General features: G+C 36.7%; 1 protein-coding gene across 1 annotated transcript in view; it reads left to right on the forward strand.

Moving 5' to 3' along the window:
* Positions 1-19,142, forward strand: part of MMS22L (MMS22 like, DNA repair protein) — a gene marked incomplete in the record, with an annotated part of 119,895 nt that overhangs the window by 75,886 nt on the left and 24,867 nt on the right. Inside the window, 4 exon segments of the mRNA XM_070073760.1 lie at positions 5,275-5,468; positions 11,197-11,347; positions 13,609-13,760; positions 14,695-14,837. Of these exon segments, the coding sequence (XP_069929861.1) occupies positions 5,275-5,468; positions 11,197-11,347; positions 13,609-13,760; positions 14,695-14,837 (640 nt within the window).

The following is a 19,142-nucleotide window of genomic DNA, read 5'->3' on the forward strand; positions in this document are numbered from 1 at the left end:
CCAAGGTGCTCATTAGTAGGAAACTGCAATTGGAAGTGGAGTCAGGACACAAATCCAGGCATTCCAGTACAGGATGCAAGAGTCTCAAGTGACATCTTAACCATTGCACCACATGCCCATCCCTAGGATGTCATATCTTATTCTGTAATTTTCAGTTACCAGAGAAACAAGAGTACACCAAGATAAACCCATAAGTAGTAGAGCAGTAAGTATTCCCAGAGCATATGTGATAAAGGCAGAACAGCTACTGAGAGTCCAGACTGACAGATAGCAGGCTAGAGGGTATAGTACCAGTCAAACATAAAATTTCTGTGTCTCTCATGTGTGTCTGCGTGGGTTAGGTACCTGGCATAGGCAAGATGTGTAAGTGCATGTAGGAAATTAAGGCAAGAAGTAGCAAGCAGATAAAAACAGAAAAATCCTAGAAAGTGGAGCAAAAGAATGGTACGATGAAGGAATCAAAGTGCTTAAAGAAGGCAAGAGAAGGCAGAACTTAAAAATAAGCTTTAAGAACAGCTGGATAGCTGTATGTGAAAGTGTGCATATTTGCATAGCTTAATGGTAGAGAGGTGTGGGCTTTACAGTAACCTTCTAGGGTGGATATAGCATTTTTTTCCTATTTTTGCCCCTTAAACTGTAATTGGGAGGCTACTAGTTTTTTTCCAAGGTCACATAGCTCTAAGTAGTTTGCTAATAACTAGCTCTGCTTCCCAATTTTGTCTCGATCTCTTTATAAGATCTGAATAATCAGAAATCTGAAAGTAGATCTACCATATGACCCAGCCATTCCACTCCTGGGAATTTACCCAAGGGAAATGAAATCAGGGAATGAAAGATTCATCTTCACCTCCATGTTTATAGTGGCTTAACTCACAATAGCTAAGATATGGAATGAACCCAGATGTCCATCAAGTGACAACTAGATAAAGAAAATGTGGTATATATACATGATGGAATACTAATTAACTGTAAAAAAAGAGTGAAATCCTGTCTTTGCAACACAGTGGATGTAATTGTGGAGACCTTTGTGTTTAGTGAAATAAGCCAGTCCCAAAAAGACAAATTTATGTTTTCACTGATTTTTGGTAACTAATATATAGAGTACCAAAAAATGTAATATATATGAGTGAATTTGATGTTTTGAGATTTGATTATTGTTTATACCCCTTGTCTGTACTCCTGAGGAACAGTGGTTTTTCTTACTACTTGTTGAATTCTTTATTAAGTGGAGGATTAAGCTTGTGATTATAAGGTAAATTGAAAGTCTGTCATTGTAGAAATTAAAAATAAGAGGAGGGAGAGTTGGAGTAAGGGAGGGAGGATAGTGTGGGAAGTAATGCCTGAAATGTGCTCCCTGTTTATATAAATACCATAAACAGATTTTTTAGAAAATGGTCTGAATAACTATGGTGTCTACCTCATTGGATGAAAAAGAATGCTCTATGAAACACTTGACATAGTATAGCACCAGGCTCTTGGTAAACACCAATAAATGCTGGATATTGCTATTATTTCTATTACGGAAGCTGCAATTTGAGTAACTTGACATTCTACAAATTTTGTTTCTACTATACTATATTGCATCTTTTTTAATGCAAAATAGCCTGATTCCCACATCTATTTCCATATATATGTATTTCCATGATGAATTTAACACATGTGAAATCTGTCTCAAACAAAATGGTTGCCAAGTATTGTAGGATCCTACATCTTGTGTTAAATCTTTTAGTTTTTGACCAGAAATCACATTTTCTCTTTTGTGCCTCAAATCTACTTTCCTATTTTTGTACCATTTGTTAAAGAGGGTAGGTAATATCTCATAAAGTAGCCATGGCATCTAGAGCTACATTATATTCCTTTTAACATTTCACATGTGTTTTATGCTTTGTTTTTTTATATTGTGACTTCTGGTGATATAACATCTTTTAATATTTGCATTTTTAAATATATCCTTAGCAGATATTCAGCAATTACATCTTATATAATAAACTTATTTTTCAATAGTCTTTATGTAGTTTCTTTTTTCGTTTTTTTTTTTTTCCTGGTCCAGAAAACTTGTGACTGCAGGGCTGTTTCTAACTGTTTGGCTAGAGTGTAGAGATTTGATTCTTCTGTCAGGCTCCAAGGAAGTCCTTGGGATTTCGAGTGTTGGCACTCTGGTTTCTTCATGTTTAATGAAATTAGCATAAGGTCTTAAACAACTTTGTTCTGTGTAAAAATAGCAAATAATCATTCTTCTTATCCAGTCTGATTTAGCTTGAACATTTATGAGTTGTTGTTTTTGTCTTTTTACCCAACAGAATCAGAGTTCTGAATCATATTCCCACACTAACTCTTAGTTATTACCCTCTCTGGTTCTAAACATTTTGTTCTGGAAAGGTCTAAGATGGTATAGATTTTTTACTCTTTCTCAATATTCTGATTTTTTTGGCCAGCGCCACGGCTCAATAAGCTAATCCTTCGCCTGTGGCGCCGGCACACCAGGTTCTAGTCCCGGTCGGGGCACCGGATTCTGTCCCAGTCGCTCCTCTTCCTGTCCAGCTCCCTGCTGTGGCCCGGGAAGGCAGTGGAGGATGGCCCAGGTCCTTGGGCCCTGCACCCACATGAGAGACCAGGAGGAAGCTCCTGGCTCCTGGCTTCAGATCAGCGCAGTATGCCGGCCGCAGCGGCCATTGCGGGGTGAACCAACGGAAAAAGAAGACCTTTCTCTCTGTCTCTCTCTCTTTCACTGTCCACTCTGCCTGTCAAAAAAAAAAAAAAATTCTGATTTTTTTTTTTTCTGCAATGTTGGTATGTCTTCTTGAGTCTCCTAATATATTCTTTGTTATGATGTCACCCTGTCCTTTTAAAAGAATAAGCTACATGTGATTTTTCCAGCTGTTTTTCTTAGGCTTGCTGAAATTTCTTCAGCCAAGGTTGGAAAAGAAGACAATTTACCAGCATTTTTTTTTCCATCCTTTTAAAATTTATGTGTGTCTTAGTGTGTGAGGATAAAGTATGGAGTTGACATTCAGATTTAGTTCCTATTATGGGGTCAGCCTTTTCCAACCATGTGACTTTGGGGTATATTATTTAGACTTTGTTGCTATCTTTTTTAAAAAAAAAATTTTAATCTTTGCTATCAGCTTCATCATCTATAAAGAAGAACAATGTTCATGTCATAAAATTGTTTCGATTTTTAATTAGAAGAATTTCTAGCACATAAAAAATGATCAGAAATGTTACTCATTCCTAAAGAATAGGTTTTAGTTAGTGAATAAAATCACTTATTTAGAAATAGTGAACAAATTCCATCCTACCTAAATATAGTAAGCCATATATTATCATTTGTAACCAATGTTCTTTGCAAAATTTATAAAGAATAGTGAAAATGGTGTTATTATTTTACTTGACTCTCATGTGTAGAAATATAAACTTTGCTATTTTGATATAGGCATTTGAGTTAGTTGCCAAATAGAGTTTGATTGTTAATTATTTATCTTACTCTAAGCATAAAGACCTGAAATGGATCTCTAGCAGCTGAGAATATCTCAGGCAGGTTTTTACACAGAGAAGATATAGTGCATATTCAGTGAGCATTTGTAAGAACTGCCTGCTCTATGACTATTCCTCCAGGCATTTGTATAATTTTTCAGTGCTTCAAGTAGCACTCAGTAGTGCTCCATTATTATCTGGGAGTTCCAATGGAAAGACGCAAGGCCCTAATTTTTTTTAAAGATTTATTGAGTGGTAGAGCCGGAGAGAGAGAAAGAAAGAGAGAGGGGTCTTGCATCTGCTGGTTCACTCCCCAAATGACTGCAACAGCCAAAGCTGCACTGATCCTAAGCCTGGAGCCAGGAGCTTCTTCTGGGCTCCCACATGGGTGCAGGGGCCCAAGGACTTGGGCCATCCTCTGCTGCTTTCCCAGGCCATAACAGAGAGCTGGATTGGAAGTGGAGCGGTCGGGATTTGAACTGGTGTCCATATGGATGCCATCACTGCAGGCCAGGACTTTAACCTGCTGAGCCACAGTGCTGGTACCAAGGCCCTAATGTTACATAATTTACATTTAGAATTTTCTTTCACTTAGGTGTAGTTAAATGAAATGTTCTAAGATGTGGTCTTGGAACCAGCTGAATCATTTTGTGGAATTGCTTAGGAATATGTGTTAGTTCTGTTTTGGGATAGAGTTTTTTTGATTGTCCACTTCTCTTGGATAAACTGTTCAACGCATGTCAGAAATAATGCACTGGAATTAATATAATACTTCTTGCCTTTTAAAAATACTAATTATTTTTCTTAGTGGAAAGCTGCTTCTATTGAAGGAAGTCATTTACCTTATTCTCACAGTTAATTTTTCAGTGTTTTCCTAATAATTGAAGGCAGCAGATTTGAGGATGGTATCCAGGCATGTATGTGTATGTCTACTATAGTTGATCTGGCAGTAATGTACACAGAAACAGGAATAGGAGCATAGTTATGCATATAGTTTTAATTAATCATATTATTAATTGCTGGGTGCATTACATTAATGCCTTCTATTTCCAGATAACCAAGAAAATTTCTTAGTATTTCCCCCTCTTACTTTGGTAATCTCAATTTCCTGAAGATATGTTTCTACTGAGGTTGGTCTAGAGATATCTGAATTTTCAGTTGCATTTAGCAGGAAAAATGGATAATGATGAATCAAAATTTCAGGCAGTACTGAATTATATTTTATAAATAATCATATGTAATTCTTTATTGTTTATTTCTGTTTGTTATGTCAAAATAATTATGTATTTTCTTGAGTCGAGGTACTTAAATTGTATCCAGAACAGTTTTATATACTAACACAAGATCTTTTGTGTCTTTTCTGTACAAGGAAAATATTTTAATTTAAACTACCACACATAACCTGGAGATACTTACCTTTCTGTTGGTACATCCATGTCCTAAAGCCCTCAGGAGAAAATGTTTTATAGTTTTTTTCATGTCTAGATTATAAGTAAAATCACTTGTCATACATGAATTGCAAAATGCAGACCTTCATTCTGAAGCTGCCTGTTTCTCATTTGGATCTGACATATTAAAAAGCATATAATTAATGGTTGACATTAGTAATTAACATTAACTTTATGGTGCTTAATATGCCATCATTCATCTATCAAATAACCAGAAATGCATTATGTCTTGGCATAAAGGTTTTAATTATATAAAATGGTCCTTCAGTTTTCATATGGTGGAAATGAAAACAACCCAGAAGATTTCTATAAGCATTTGTTGGGTGCTAGCTGTATTTTTATTTCTTTTTAGGAGTATATATCAGCAATTGTGCCAGGAACTTCAAAGAGAAAATGTGGACCTAGTTGTGCAATCTTCATTATTGGCTAAAGAGCGCCATCTTGCTGCAATTGCCAGTGCACTATGGAGACATTTCTTTTCATTTTTGAAGAGTCAGAGAATGACACAGATAGTGCCTCTCTCACAACTTGCAGATGCAGCTGCAGGTCAGTGGCAATTGTTAATGCGGTAATAACTCTCTTTTTGTAAACTTTTTGTCAGTTCTTCTCATATTTGCTTGGTAATAAACTCTTGATTATTATGATATAATAAGGACTTACAGCTAGAAAGATGAACCAAATTGTACATTAAAAATTATTAAAATTTTGATTATTTGCTAAAAATACAAGATAACTTTCAGTCTTAAAAAATTGAATGTATAAAAACTTTTCTTATGCACATATTGTGGAAAGATACTGGTTACATCTAGTTCAAGTAGCTTATTTTCAAATTTTTTGAATGCATATAAAAGATAAAGTTAATTTGTATAAAGCACAGAAGAATATAAAGTGAATACTACCAAGAAGCTGATACAAGAATGATATTGAATATATGAAATGTTATTGTTCTGAAATTCTATTTTATGTTATAATATTTGCTTAATTTGATTATTGGCCTAAGGACATTTTTGTAGGCTTTAGGGAACCATGAATCACATGAAATTATAGGCTGAATTTGAATATTTGTGCATCTATGCAGTTTTCTAGAAGAGGTCATTATCTTTCTCAAAGGAATATTTTGTCCAAAATAAATTAAGAGGTACTGGAATAAACAGACTGGTGAGGTGACTACATTTATTTAAATGAAATTTATTTAAATATAATACATTTAAAAATCTTAAGATCCAAACCATGTTTTATCTAGGCGTGCATAAGAAAAGCTGATCTAAAAACAACCACATAAGGAAGTGGAAAAATATAGATTTGAAAAGATCTAGAATCCTGGTAGCACTTCAATAATTAAGACTTCACAATGACAGATTGAAGAATTGTAACAGGGCATCAGTTTCCAACTACTGTAACATTTGTGAAAATAAATATTGATATCCAATCAGTTTAACTAAAGCAGTTATTAATAGACAATATAAGTTATCTTTCTTATATTCATCATCCCAACTGCCATTCAAAAAAATATTATATTAGTTTAGTTGATGCTGTCTTAGATGCTGACAAGTGGGATATAAACATAAGTATAAAGCAAAATGTGTGAGTTTGAGGTTTGATTTGAAATAAAGATTTAAGAGAGATTGATTTCCTCCTTTGGAACAATATGCACAATTTTTATATGTGAAATTCTTTTAGATAATTTTTTAACTCACTGAAGACCCACCTTTATAGGCAATGGGGATATATCAGTGGGGAAAAAAGGACAAAGAAACCTGTTCTTAGGGAGCTTATGGTCTAGTGGGGGGAGACCAATCAGTCATTCCATCACTAAAATTTGTAATATGTTATGTAGTGATAAATGTTGTGGACAAACATGAAAATACGTAAGAGGCTGGAATAGGAAGGGTTCTGGTCAAGTTGTAATTTTAGACAGAGTAATTTGGGAGCCCTGAGCAAGTAGCACTTGAGCACAAACCTGAAGGAGGTGAGAGGCCAGAAAGTTTTGAGAAGAGAAGTGATAGGATCCTTCTGGTTGGTAGGCTTTGGTGAAGTGGAGGAGTACTAAGAAGATGTCAGATTTCTCATCTGAAGGTAGAGAAGGTATTTTGAAGGGGGAGTTGACAGAACCTGTTAAATGGGCAAGTGATCACAATAGATACAGAGAGTCATTTACTGAGTGGAGGAAGATTGTGGCAGAAGCAGATTTTGTGAGGAAAGATTTTAATTTTGGCCATTATTTTATATGTCCGTTAAAATTCAAGTAGACATGTTAATTAGGCACTTGGATAATGAGTCTAAGATTCAGGGAAGAGGCGCAGGCTGCAGATTTAAATGTGAGAACTATCTGTGTATAGATAGCTTCAAAGCCATGAAAGTTGATTAGATCACCAGTATAACCAGTATAGGGCAAAATAATAGTTTAAGGTCTGGGTTCTAGGGTAGTCCTCTGTTCAGATTTGTAGAGTAAGGACAAACAAGAAAAGAGGCTGAAAAGGACACCAGGTACAGTAAGAAGAAACCATGAGAGAAGTGGTCAACAGCCCAAATAATAATGGGTCAAGTAAGATGAGGCCTGAGAACAGCTCATTGGATTTAATAAGAGGGAAGCCACTGGTGACATTGAAAAGCAGCTTTGTGTGCTGTAGAGGCAAAGGCCCAGTTGAAGATAATTCAAGGGGAAATGTGGAAAGAGGAATTGCAGACTGCAAATGTAGATACAACATTTTTCATACCACTATTTAAGAAAGGTAGAAACTGGGGCTATTAAGTAGAGTGGGAAGGATGGTCAAGGAGGAAAGATTTTTTTTTTAAGATTTATTTATTTATTTATTTGACAGGTAGAGTTACAGAGAGAGAGAGAGAGAGAGAAAGGTCTTACTTCCGTTGGTTCACTCCCCATGTGGCCGCAACAGCTGGAACTGCGCTGATGCAAAGCCAGGAGCCGGATATTTCCTCCTGGTCTCCTATGTGGGTGCAAGAGCCCAAGCATTTGGGCCATCCTCCACTGCCTTCCAGGGCCCAGCAGAGAGCTGGACTGGAAGAGGAGCAACCAGGACTAGAACCCGGCGCCCATATGGGATGCCGGCACCGCAGGCGGAGGATTAACCAAGTGAGCCACGGTGCCGGCCCCTGGTTTTTGTTTTAATGGGAGAAATTTCAGTATCTTTATAATGCTGATGGGAATATTTGAGAATAAAGAAAATATGATGATATAAGAAAACCACTTTTGTTTTAGTACCTAGAGAAGATGCAGTCCTATAGAGCACATGGGATTCAGTTCATGCGTAGTAGCAGAAGATAAGGCAGAGTAAATCCGCCCAGATGGAAGCAGATGGGTAAATGTGGAGTGAATAAGCAGTAGTTTCTTCCAGTGTTTTTCATTTCTCTAGGAAGTAGTAAGTAAGGCCCTCAGAGGAAAGTAAATAGGGAGGGGAGGTGCTTGCCACTGATGAAGAGGAACAAAAGGATATGCAGTAGTCCATGGGAGAGTGAAAGACTGAATGGACTTGGGAAATGTAGGAATGCCAGCCTGTTCTAAGGGCCTGCTTTTGAAGTTTGTAGTCAATAAAATTAAACTAAAGTCAGCCAGCATGGTTGTACATCAACCATTTACACTGGAACAGATATAGGTGCATATAGGGAAAAGGCCAAGAGTTAGAATTAAACATGTAATGTTTTTTCTAGTCAAGTACAAGGCATCAATAAATGAGCAGGGGCAAAGCGGATGGAGGGGGAATATAGGATATAGAGGTTAAATTGCTACTTGGGACACCCACATCCTGTACGGGAGTACCTGAGTTCAAGTCCCAACTCTGCTTCTGATTCAGCTTCCAGCTAACTCTGGGAGATAGCAGGTGATGGATAGCTCAAGTACCTAGGTCAAAGCACTCATACTGAGTTCCAGGCTCCTGGTTTCAACCTGGCAACACCAGCTACTGCAGGCATTTGGGGGATGAATAAGCAGCTGGAAGATCTGTGTGTGTGTCTGTATCTGTGTCTATGTCTCTCTACATTTGAAATAAATAAGAATTAAATTAGAAATTCTGAAAATAAAGTGAGCTAGGGAGTTGGTGGTCTACACAAATGAGTATAGTCACGGAAGTCAAGTTGACTAAAGAGGAAAGGAAAGCCATGAAGGCAGTGAAGGGCAGGGAAAAGTTTTAAGGTCATTGGGTTGTAGGTCCTGATGGGGGCAAAGAATTGTTGACATTGGGGGAGAGTTGAAAAGTCAGTTTGATGTCAAAAGGTTGTGAATTTTAAATCAAAACTGAAAAGGATTTGTAGATACTAGTAATGCTGAGGTATTACCTTGGGACTGAGTGGTTGAAGTACAATGGAGGATAGCTTCATTGGAGGAGAGGAATTCAGGAAATCAAGAGGTTAAGATACTCGAAGAAAACTCATGAAGGATTCTAACAGGGGTGCTATAGGAGAGAATGTTAATGAGCTGATCATGATAGAGTTTGATGTCATAATATTGATATATTGATACCTGTATTATGTTGGCAGTGATGTTTATAGGGAATGTGAGAGTGTGAACTAGGAAACTGCAGGTGAGTGCAACTGGTTAGTAGCTGGTACATCCTGATGATTTAAAGTTGAGAGTTTTAGGGAGGAAAATGGGAGAATAGTTTATAAGCAGCATTGTAGACCAAGAAGGAAATTCATCTGTCTGTAGGTCACATGGCATAAAAGGAACATAGGAACAAACAGCCACCGTTTGAGAGAGCTCCATAGACGGTAGTGATCAATAAACAATTTATTGACAGACATAAATTAAGATAGTGCAGATTTAGTCAATGGATTCCCAGGAAATCACAAAATATGTTAGTTTAATATAGTTAACTAAGGATTTCTAGTTCCTAGATCTCAGGGGTTCTGAAGAAAGTACAATGTCATTGCTTATAGGAGAATACGATTTAATAGAAGAGAATGTCCAGTGTCTAATGTAGGAATGAACTGTTCAGTATGGTAGATGGCAAGCAAAGTTTTTTAAAGAGTTTTTTTTATTATGATTTGTTTTCTTATTTGAAAGGCAGAGTTGCAGAGAGGCAGATGCAGCTAGTGAGAGAAGCCTTCCATCAACTGGCTCACTACCCAGATGGCCACAATGACTGGAGCTAGGCCAATCTGAGGCCAGGAATCAGTAGCTTCTTCCAGGTCTCCCATGTGGCTGCAGGGGCCCAAGCACTCAGGCCATCCTCCACTGCTTTCTCAGGCCATAACAGAGAGCTGGATTGGAAGCGCAGCAGCCAGGACTCGAACTACACCCATATGGGATGCCAGCACTTCAGGTGGCAGCCTCACCCACTATGCCACAGTGCCAACCCCACAAATTGTTTTAATTGGGGAAGAGTCAATGCTGGGAATATTTTTAAAAACATATCTTTTGGGACCAGACATTTAGACTAGTGGCTAAGATGCCAGTTGAGACCCTGGCATCCCATAATGCAGTACCTGGGTTCAGTGCCTGGCTCTTGCTCCTGACTCCAGCCTCATGCCAGTGCAGGCCCTGGGAGGCAGAGGCAGCAGTGATGGCTCAAATAATTGGGTTCCTGCTACCCAGATGGGAGGAAGTGAGCCAGCAGATGAGAGCTGTCTGTCTGTCTCTCTCTCTTCCTCTGGAGTAGGTAAATTAAAACATTATTTAAAGAAAGGTCTTTTGAGGGGCCAGCATTGTGACATAATAGGTTAAGCCTCCGCCTGCAGTGCCAACATCCCATATGGGTACCGGTTTGAGTCCTGGCTGCTCCACTTCCGGTGAGCTCCTTGCTAAAGGCCTGGGAAAGCAGTGGAAAATGGCCCAACTGCTTGGGTCCCTGCACCCACATGAGAGACCCAGAGGAAGCTCCTGGTTCTTGAATTCTGATGGGCTTAGCTACTGCCGTTGTGGCCATTTAGGGAGTGAACCAGCGGATGGAAGACCTCTCTCTCCCCCCTTCTCTCTCTGTAACTCTGCCTATCAAATTAATAAATAAACAAATCTTTTTTTTAATAGTCCTTTGAATGATCACATTAGCAGACTCCTCAGAATAAAAATTTGCAATTGAAGGTCATCATGATTTGTAATGATAATGGTGAGATAGAGTCTTTGAGATTAGCAATCTAAATGGTGCTACTTGAGAAATTTTTTGACAGCCTGAAGTTCATTCAGTTTTAACTTTTTGTTCGTTCTATACTTCTAAATGTGACATTTTAATATTTGATACTCTTTTATCACTTAATGTAATATTTGGAAAGAGAGTTTTAAAAATTTCTTCATCTTAAGTTTTTCTCATTTTAAATCTAGATTTCACTTTGCTAGCAGTGGATTTGCCAAGCACAGCTCCATCAGATCTTCAGCCTCAACCAGTTATATCAATAATTCAACTTTTTGGTTGGGATGATATCATCTGGCCTCAAGTTGTAGCAAGATATTTAAGTCATTTACTACAAAATAGGTATGTGCTTTTATTTCAGGCATACGCATTAATAATGCAAGTCCATCCTAGGAAGGTAAGAATTTTAACAAATGAAAAGTGATCTTGGGACTGGCGCTGTGGCATAGTGGGTAAAGATACCACCTGCAGTGCTGGCATCCCATATGGGCGCCAGTTTGAGTCTCGGCTGCTCCACTTCCAATCAAGCTCTCTGCTATGGCCTGGGAAAGCAGCAGAGGATAACCCAAGTGCTTGGGCCCCTGCATCCACGTGGGAGACCCGGGAGAAGCTCCAGGCTCCTGGCTTCGGATCAGCACAGCTCTGGCTGTTGTGGCCATTTGGGGAGTGAACCAACTGGTGGAAGACCTCTCTCTCTCTCATTGCCTCTGCTTCTCTGTAACTCTGCCTTTCAAATAAATTTTTAAAATATTTTAAAAAAAGAAGAAGAAAAGTGATCTATACTACATATACTCTCACTTTGGCAGTTTCTTGCTTTTAGACTTCTTAGCATTTTTACAATAGTGACAGTAGAAAAGCCAACTGTTTGTGGCCTGCTTTTCTTTAAAAGTATTTCTGGTTAAACCCTTTCAAAATTGTTTTAACTGTCTTATTATCATCTTGAAGTGACATTTTTATGCTCTCCATTGTGAAAGAAATTATACAGTTACTATTGCCAAGGCTGTGAGACACTGATGTATTATTGCAGTTTTATATTTAATGATGTTTCCTTATTACAACTAGTTTAAAGATTTTACTGTTAACTTGTGAGATCATAAACAAGGCACTTCACCTGAACATGGTTTCCTTTTCTGTAATTGTCTCTGGCTACATTACATAAAACACCTAAGGAAATTTAATAGAACAAATATATAGTAAATAAAGTTATTATAGAAATAGAATAGAGTGATCACAAAGATTTGACTAAGAACCTCAAGCTAAGAGAAAATAAAATATACAGGCATAAGTGGCAATGTAGGTTTTATCTAAGCTGCCAGTCAGTGAGAAATGAAGAGAAAGATAGTTGGTGGGATAATTCATTTCCCAAGGAGATTCATTAAGCAGACTCATTTGTATGTAATTTCTCATTGGGCTTTTGGTTGTAAAGTAAAGGAGTTCAACTTCAATTGGATTACTTTTAGAATTGCTTCTAATAAGAGCTACATAGATCATAGTTCTTAATAAACATTTTATTGACATACATAGATTAATATAGTACAAATTGAGTAGATGGATTCCCAGGAAATAGCAAAATATATTTGTTCAATATGGTTAACTAGGGAGTTCTAGTTCCTAGACTTTGTGAGTTCTGAAGAAAGTAAAGTGTCATTGATTATAGGGCATCGCTGTTCAATACAAGAGAATATACAGTGTTTAATAAGGAACATTTATGTTATTTATTAAATATTTTGTTGAAATATTCTTATTTTTAAAATAATTGATTTATTGTTAACAAAGAAACAAAATGAGAACACAGAGGTATCAGATGGCCTGTGCTCTTCTGCATTGTGAGCTCTTTCATGACAGTTTTGCTAAAATATTTCAAAACAGCATTTTTAGGATTGTGACTTTAATGTATTTTTTTAAGAATTTTTGACTTTATATAACACTTTAAGTCAAGGCCATCCCTAGCCTTTCTGCTCCCACTTATAAACAATTAGAAATCAGATTTAGCCAGGCCTTTTACTTTGTTCAGAATTTTATTTGTTTTTTAATTTCTGGGAGATATTGTTTTGGAGTTCTGTGTGAAGAAATCCTTGTTAATCACTGCCTGTGGGCTGGGGGACAAGGAGGGGCTGGAATGGAATTGGTCAGGGGACTCACATAGAAATATATTTTGCCTTTAACTTTTTCCTTACCTATATGCTTGTGAACTGTGTTTACTTAATCTAAGGGACACTGTTTTTTATTCTCCTTGACATTTCCTTAATTATTATCTCACCTAGTGGGTTATAAAGCCCTTTCATTTCCCATTTTAACTTTATTCTTCCTTGCCCTCTCCCTTGGCATAAACCTGCACCAAGGTATGCCAACAATGGAAAAAGGAAAGTTATAAATTAGAGCATTACACCTGAAACCAGAAATACTAATGTATTTTTATATTGTATCTATAATGTTCATTTTTAGTAATGTGTATCTACATTAGTGTTCTCATCGGAAAAATAAGCAAGGCCAAGAAAGGAAAGAAGTGTTAGGAAGTTACTCTTTACCTAATCTCTTACTCAGGAAGCATATTGCTGGTTTTATTTATTAATTTTTTAATATCCATCTACTTGTTTTCACAGCACATTGTGTGAAGCACTTTCTCAGTCAAGCCATGTTTCTTTTCAAGCCTTGACTATAAGATCGTGGATCCGTTGTATTTTACAAATGTATATAAAAAACCTTTCTGGGTCTGATGATTTGTTTATGGACATAAATTCTGAACAAGCATTTGGTAAGTAGTGCAGGCGTTTTGGGTGGGGTGTAGGTCAGGAGGAGGTGTTGGGGTTGAGGAGAATCGAAGGAAAAGCATTTTGCTATCTAGATTATTATTATATAAGTTAATAGAAAATATACAAAATATATGTGTAATTAGGTATGAATGTAAGCAGAAATTCATATCCTGTTGCAACCTGTTCTTTTTTCTTGATATTTCCTTGTTATTATATATGACAGATTTCCCAGGTAAAAAGATAAAAGAACTTGCTTCCTTGGAAGCCAAGAACAAAAAACATGTTCCTCAGGTGACAAGCTATTTCTTTTTCTACCCTGAAGAAACTGATCACAAAAAAAAGTGAAAATCTGAATAACTGAATATCACACTGTGAACACTCAATTTAAAAAATCCAATTATGAATAATTTGCTCCCATTTTATATTTGCCTTTCTTGTGTTTCACTGTTAGTCATTGAGAGATACTGGGCTTTTTAATAAATATCCCATATAGTTCTGTTGCCTGAGGAACAGACTTTTTCCTAAATTTCTTGAAGGTTGGCCTTAAAAAGTGCTCCCATTTTACTTTGATATCTTATTGCACTGGCTGGCTTTACATGGATAACTTTTGAGGCTATTATTTTCTTCAGTGAGAGAAACATAAAGTTATAAAATTTGTAGAAATTTGAAATTTAAGAGAAAACATATTAAATGGAGAATGTTACATTCCTGCACTCATACACACACACATACACACTCATACACACACAAACACACACACCCCACATGCATGAATACCCATGCAAAATGCATATTCTCAATTCTTTTTCTACCTCCAGAATAAACTAATCTTTTAATTCCATTTTCCACAGGTTTTTTAAATACCTTCATACAGTATAAATTTTATTATATTAGTTTATATACTATCCATGAATATTATATATTTTATTTTAACAGAAAAAGAGTACATGGAACAGTTGGCTGAACTGACAAGGTTACTATTTAAGCTCTCAGAAGTAAAGAGTGTTTTCTCAAAGGCTCAAGTTGAATATTTACCTACCCCAGAAGACCCTAAAAATGCACTTGTTCAATTCCTTGAGGTATTTTTCATTTATTTACTTAATCATTCAGATCAATTGCAGTTATTTTTCAGGAAAATTTCAAATGTTCTTAAAGCTTTTTTTATAAAGTGAATTCTTTGGATTGAAGTACATTATTGACTACTATCTACTATTATGAAATTCTAAAGGAAGAGAAATATGAATCCATACAGAGAAATTCACCCTCAGAAAGATTACATTTAATGAAAATTAGTAAGGCTAAAAGATAGTACATAGAAACTTACTCCAAGGCTTACCAAAATTATAGGAATATCTTATTGCTGAAATTGCTTGGTAACAAGTTTCTTCATGTACTTAGGAACTAAATTTTTTTGGATAGGGCCTATAATCATTCCAGCTTACTGCTTATCACCTAGTAGCAAACAGTGTCAGCCTAAGAACCAGCTATTTACATGATAGTGCGGTTGGGGCATTAAAAGCCAATCTGTGGGGCCTGTGCTGTGGCATAGTTCACTAAGCCTCTGCTTGCAGTGCCAGCATCCAATATGAGCACTAGTTCAAGTCCCGGCTCCTCCTCTTCGGATTCAGCTCTCTGCTATGGCCTGGGAAAGCAGTAGGAGATGGCCCAAGTGCTTGGGCCCCTGTACCCAGGTGGGAGACCTGGAGGAAGCTCCTGGCTCTTGGCTTCAGATTGGTTTAGCTCCAGCTGTTGCAGCCATTTGGGGAGTGAACCAGTGGATGGAAGACCTTTCTCTCTCTCTGTCTCTGTCTATAACTCTACCTCTCAAATAAATAAATAAAATCTTTTTTTAAAAAGACCAATCTATTTTGTCACCACAATAGTCACTTTGAAAATTCCATTTTTAATTAATTTTACGGGAATTCGTCTTATGTAAAAATGTTGTTTTACAAGCCTAAAGTCAGTAATGTATTTAGATTTGTGTCCTTTGTAAGCTGTTCACAGTAAAAGTTGGTTCATTTTTCCACAGATTGGTATTAACTGCAATGAAAATAGTTACAGCCAATAATCTCTTTTCATAAATGTTAATTCGACCATTTGTTTATATTATTTTATAGTATAATGGAATGATAGTGATATAATCCTAAAAAGTGTTTAGTAGTAGTTTGAGGTATCTTCAAAAAACTCATGGAAAATTAGTAGTATGAAAACTATGCATGGATTTTTTTGTACCAAAGTAAATATATCTTCTAATTATGTTTTCCACAAAATGCTTTGAAGTTTCCTCCTGTATATCTATATAGTGTATACTTTTGTGTTGAGCTGTTTATGTGGTTGTTATTGGATCTTTACCTGAATTAATTTAACACCTATGGGGGCTAGAAAACAGACTGAATCAGAAGTCAAGCTCTCTGTTGATAGTTTTCAAAGACTTGCCTAATGGAGTCTAGTCTGAATTAATTATTCTTTTGTCATAAAAAAATGATAGTTTTTGCTAAACTGTGTATATCATTGTGCTAGGACTTCTTAGGGATATCATAAACCAAAAAAGGTAGTCTTTCAATGAGAAAAGTTTTACTTGTCTCAGAAAAATATATAGAATGTTTAAAATAATATAAAAGGCAGTTTATGCTAAGTGCCAATGGTTGACATGGTTAGTTAGTAGGTAAAGAAATTCAGAGCAACTTGGTATAAGAATTTTAGATTTTATCCTGTGAATATTATATAGATTTTATAAGTTTTGTTAGTTTTTAAACATGTCTGATTTGAGCAAATGACTTGTTTTTAAAATTAGTAACAGCAGTGTAGATTAAAGGTGCTGGAAAATATTGGGGAGAAGCTAGTGAAATTTAGAAGGAGTTAGACTAAGTGGATGGAATTTCTGAATGTATAAGAAATAAGTACTGTGTTTAACTACAAGAGAAATGTTACTTTAAGAAAAAATAGAAACATCATGATTTAGGGTACAGGAAAAGAAGGCAAGGAGTTCAGTTTGGTTTGAAGTTGTGTGGAGAGTGCCTAAGATCATCCCAGATTCTGTGATTCACTAGGAGGACTTACAGGACTTGGTATATAGCTGTACTTAAGAGTTCTGACCAAATATAGAGAAAGACACAAAACACTATTAGTAAAGGGAAAGGGTATATGGTGTGAAGTCTGCAGAAACCAGGCTCACCATCCAAAAGTCTTATCCTAGTGAGGTTACAAAGGATATGCCGGTTAGTACTTCCAGAAAAGTGTTGTGATAAGACATGTGAAATACAGTCTACCGGAGAAATTCATTAACAGTTCAGTGCCTGTGATTTTAACTAGAGACTGGTCACATATACGCTCCCTTTGTCTTGCACTTAGAGAATTCCAGATTTCATCAGAGAAGCATGCATTGTGTACAAACCCTATTGTTTTCGGCCAGCGCCACGGCTCACTTGGCTAATCTTCCGCCTGCGGCACCGGCACTCCGGGTTCTAGTCCCGGTTGGGGTGCCGGATTCTGTCCCGGTTGTTCCTCTTCCAGTCCAGCTCTCTGCTGTGGCCCAGGAAGGCAGTGGAGGATGGCCCAAGTGCTTGGGCCCTGCACCCGCATGGGAGACCAGGAGGAAGCGCCTGGCTCCTGGCTTCGAATCAGCACAGTGAGCCGGCCATAGCAGCCATTTGGGGGGTGAACCAACAGAAGGAAGACCTTTCTCTGTGTCTCTCTCACTGTTTAACTCTGCCTGTCAAAAAAAAAAAAAAAAAAAAAACTATTGTTTTCATAGACAGTTTAAGTAGGCCCAGTGAGTCATTCTTGTCAGAGAATGTGGGAAGGCTCCCAAAATTGGTGGCCCCAAGCACCAGCCAGGAACCTTCCTTGCAAGCAGACCTTTTTAATGATGGCAGTCTCGGGTCTGCTATGTTCATTCTTTTCTCCAGAGAAATGACAATGTGAAATATATGCAGGTATAGCCATGTTATACACACACACACACACACACACACACGCACGTGTCTTAGTTTGGGGAAGTTAAACCTAAATGTAGAGAAAGGGTGACATGTATGGGCCACATGTGTTAAAAAATATGGTTCATAGACTCGGGGGTTAATGATACCTTGTCAGGAGGTTCTCCAACTTACCTCTCTCTGTAACTCTTTCAAATAAATAAAATAATTCTTTAAAAAAAATACTATGTTGGCATTCTGACAAAGCATACAAAAACTTTAGCATGCATCAACACTGGGGCCTAAGATCACACTAGTAATCCTTATAATTTATACGTCATGCACTGACAGAAAAACAAAAGCCAGTTTTCCTGATGAAAATATCTTTAATGAAACATAGAAATGATTATTTTATTAAATTTTGACCCTTCATATTCTATGAATGACAATGCAGAGTGTGCTTAAAGCACTTGTGCTGCATACCAAAGCAATGGAGTTGTCTAAATGAAAAGCACTTGTATAGTTATTTGAGTTGCAAGCTGAATTGACTGCTTTTATCTTGAAAGAACAACTGACAAAATATGGTTATTTAGATGGGTATTTGGCAGACATTTTCACAAAAATGAGTGAAGTAGAACTATCACTTCAAAGAAAAACAATTGACAGTATTTGTTGCTAATAATGTAATTCAGGCTTTCAAGAAAATTAAAATTTTGGAAAACTTGTTTTTGCCAATAAGAGTTTGAGAGCTTCCTTATTACTTAAAGTCTTTTCTGATGAGAATGGTTGTGTTATTAACAGATACCCTTTTTTCCTAACTGGATCTTTAAAAAAAAAGTGTGTAACTCAGTGAACCACAGTTTTCCAAATTACCAGCACAGGCTTTTTAAAAAAGCATGCAGGAGGGTAAAAGATTCATTCAAAATACAAGATAGACCTTTGACTTTTTATGTGGCAGAGAACAAAATATTTATTGACATGATTTCCAATTCCATAATTTGTCAGATTCTAAGATTTAGTTATAGCTAACTGTCAAGAAATAGCACTTGTCAAGTTTTGGTATAATAGCAAAGAGGAGGCCCCGCAGTTACCTGAAAAATCTGTAAAAATGCTTTTTCTTCTTCCAACCACATATATTTGTGAGGCTAAATTTTCTTCATCTGTAATATTAATTACATGCAGAAGCAAATATGAGAATCTAGGTGTGTTTTATTTCTCTCCATACTATTTGTTGAACTCTTTTACGTAGAGTTAACTATACAGTCATTAAGTATGCTGAAAATAGATCATTGTAAAAATTATGAGTGGGAATCCAAGAGGGAGGGGGAAGGAAGGGGTGGAGCATGGACGGGAGGGAGAGGAGGGGAGAAAATGCCACTGTGTTCCTAAATCTGTATATATGAAATATATGAAACTTAAATAAGATTTTAAAAAAAGAAATACCACCTGTTTTGGAAAATAATTTTCAGT

The sequence above is a fragment of the Oryctolagus cuniculus genome, chromosome 5 (assembly GCF_964237555.1).
Source record: "Oryctolagus cuniculus chromosome 5, mOryCun1.1, whole genome shotgun sequence".
NCBI classification, from domain to species: domain Eukaryota; kingdom Metazoa; phylum Chordata; class Mammalia; order Lagomorpha; family Leporidae; genus Oryctolagus; species Oryctolagus cuniculus.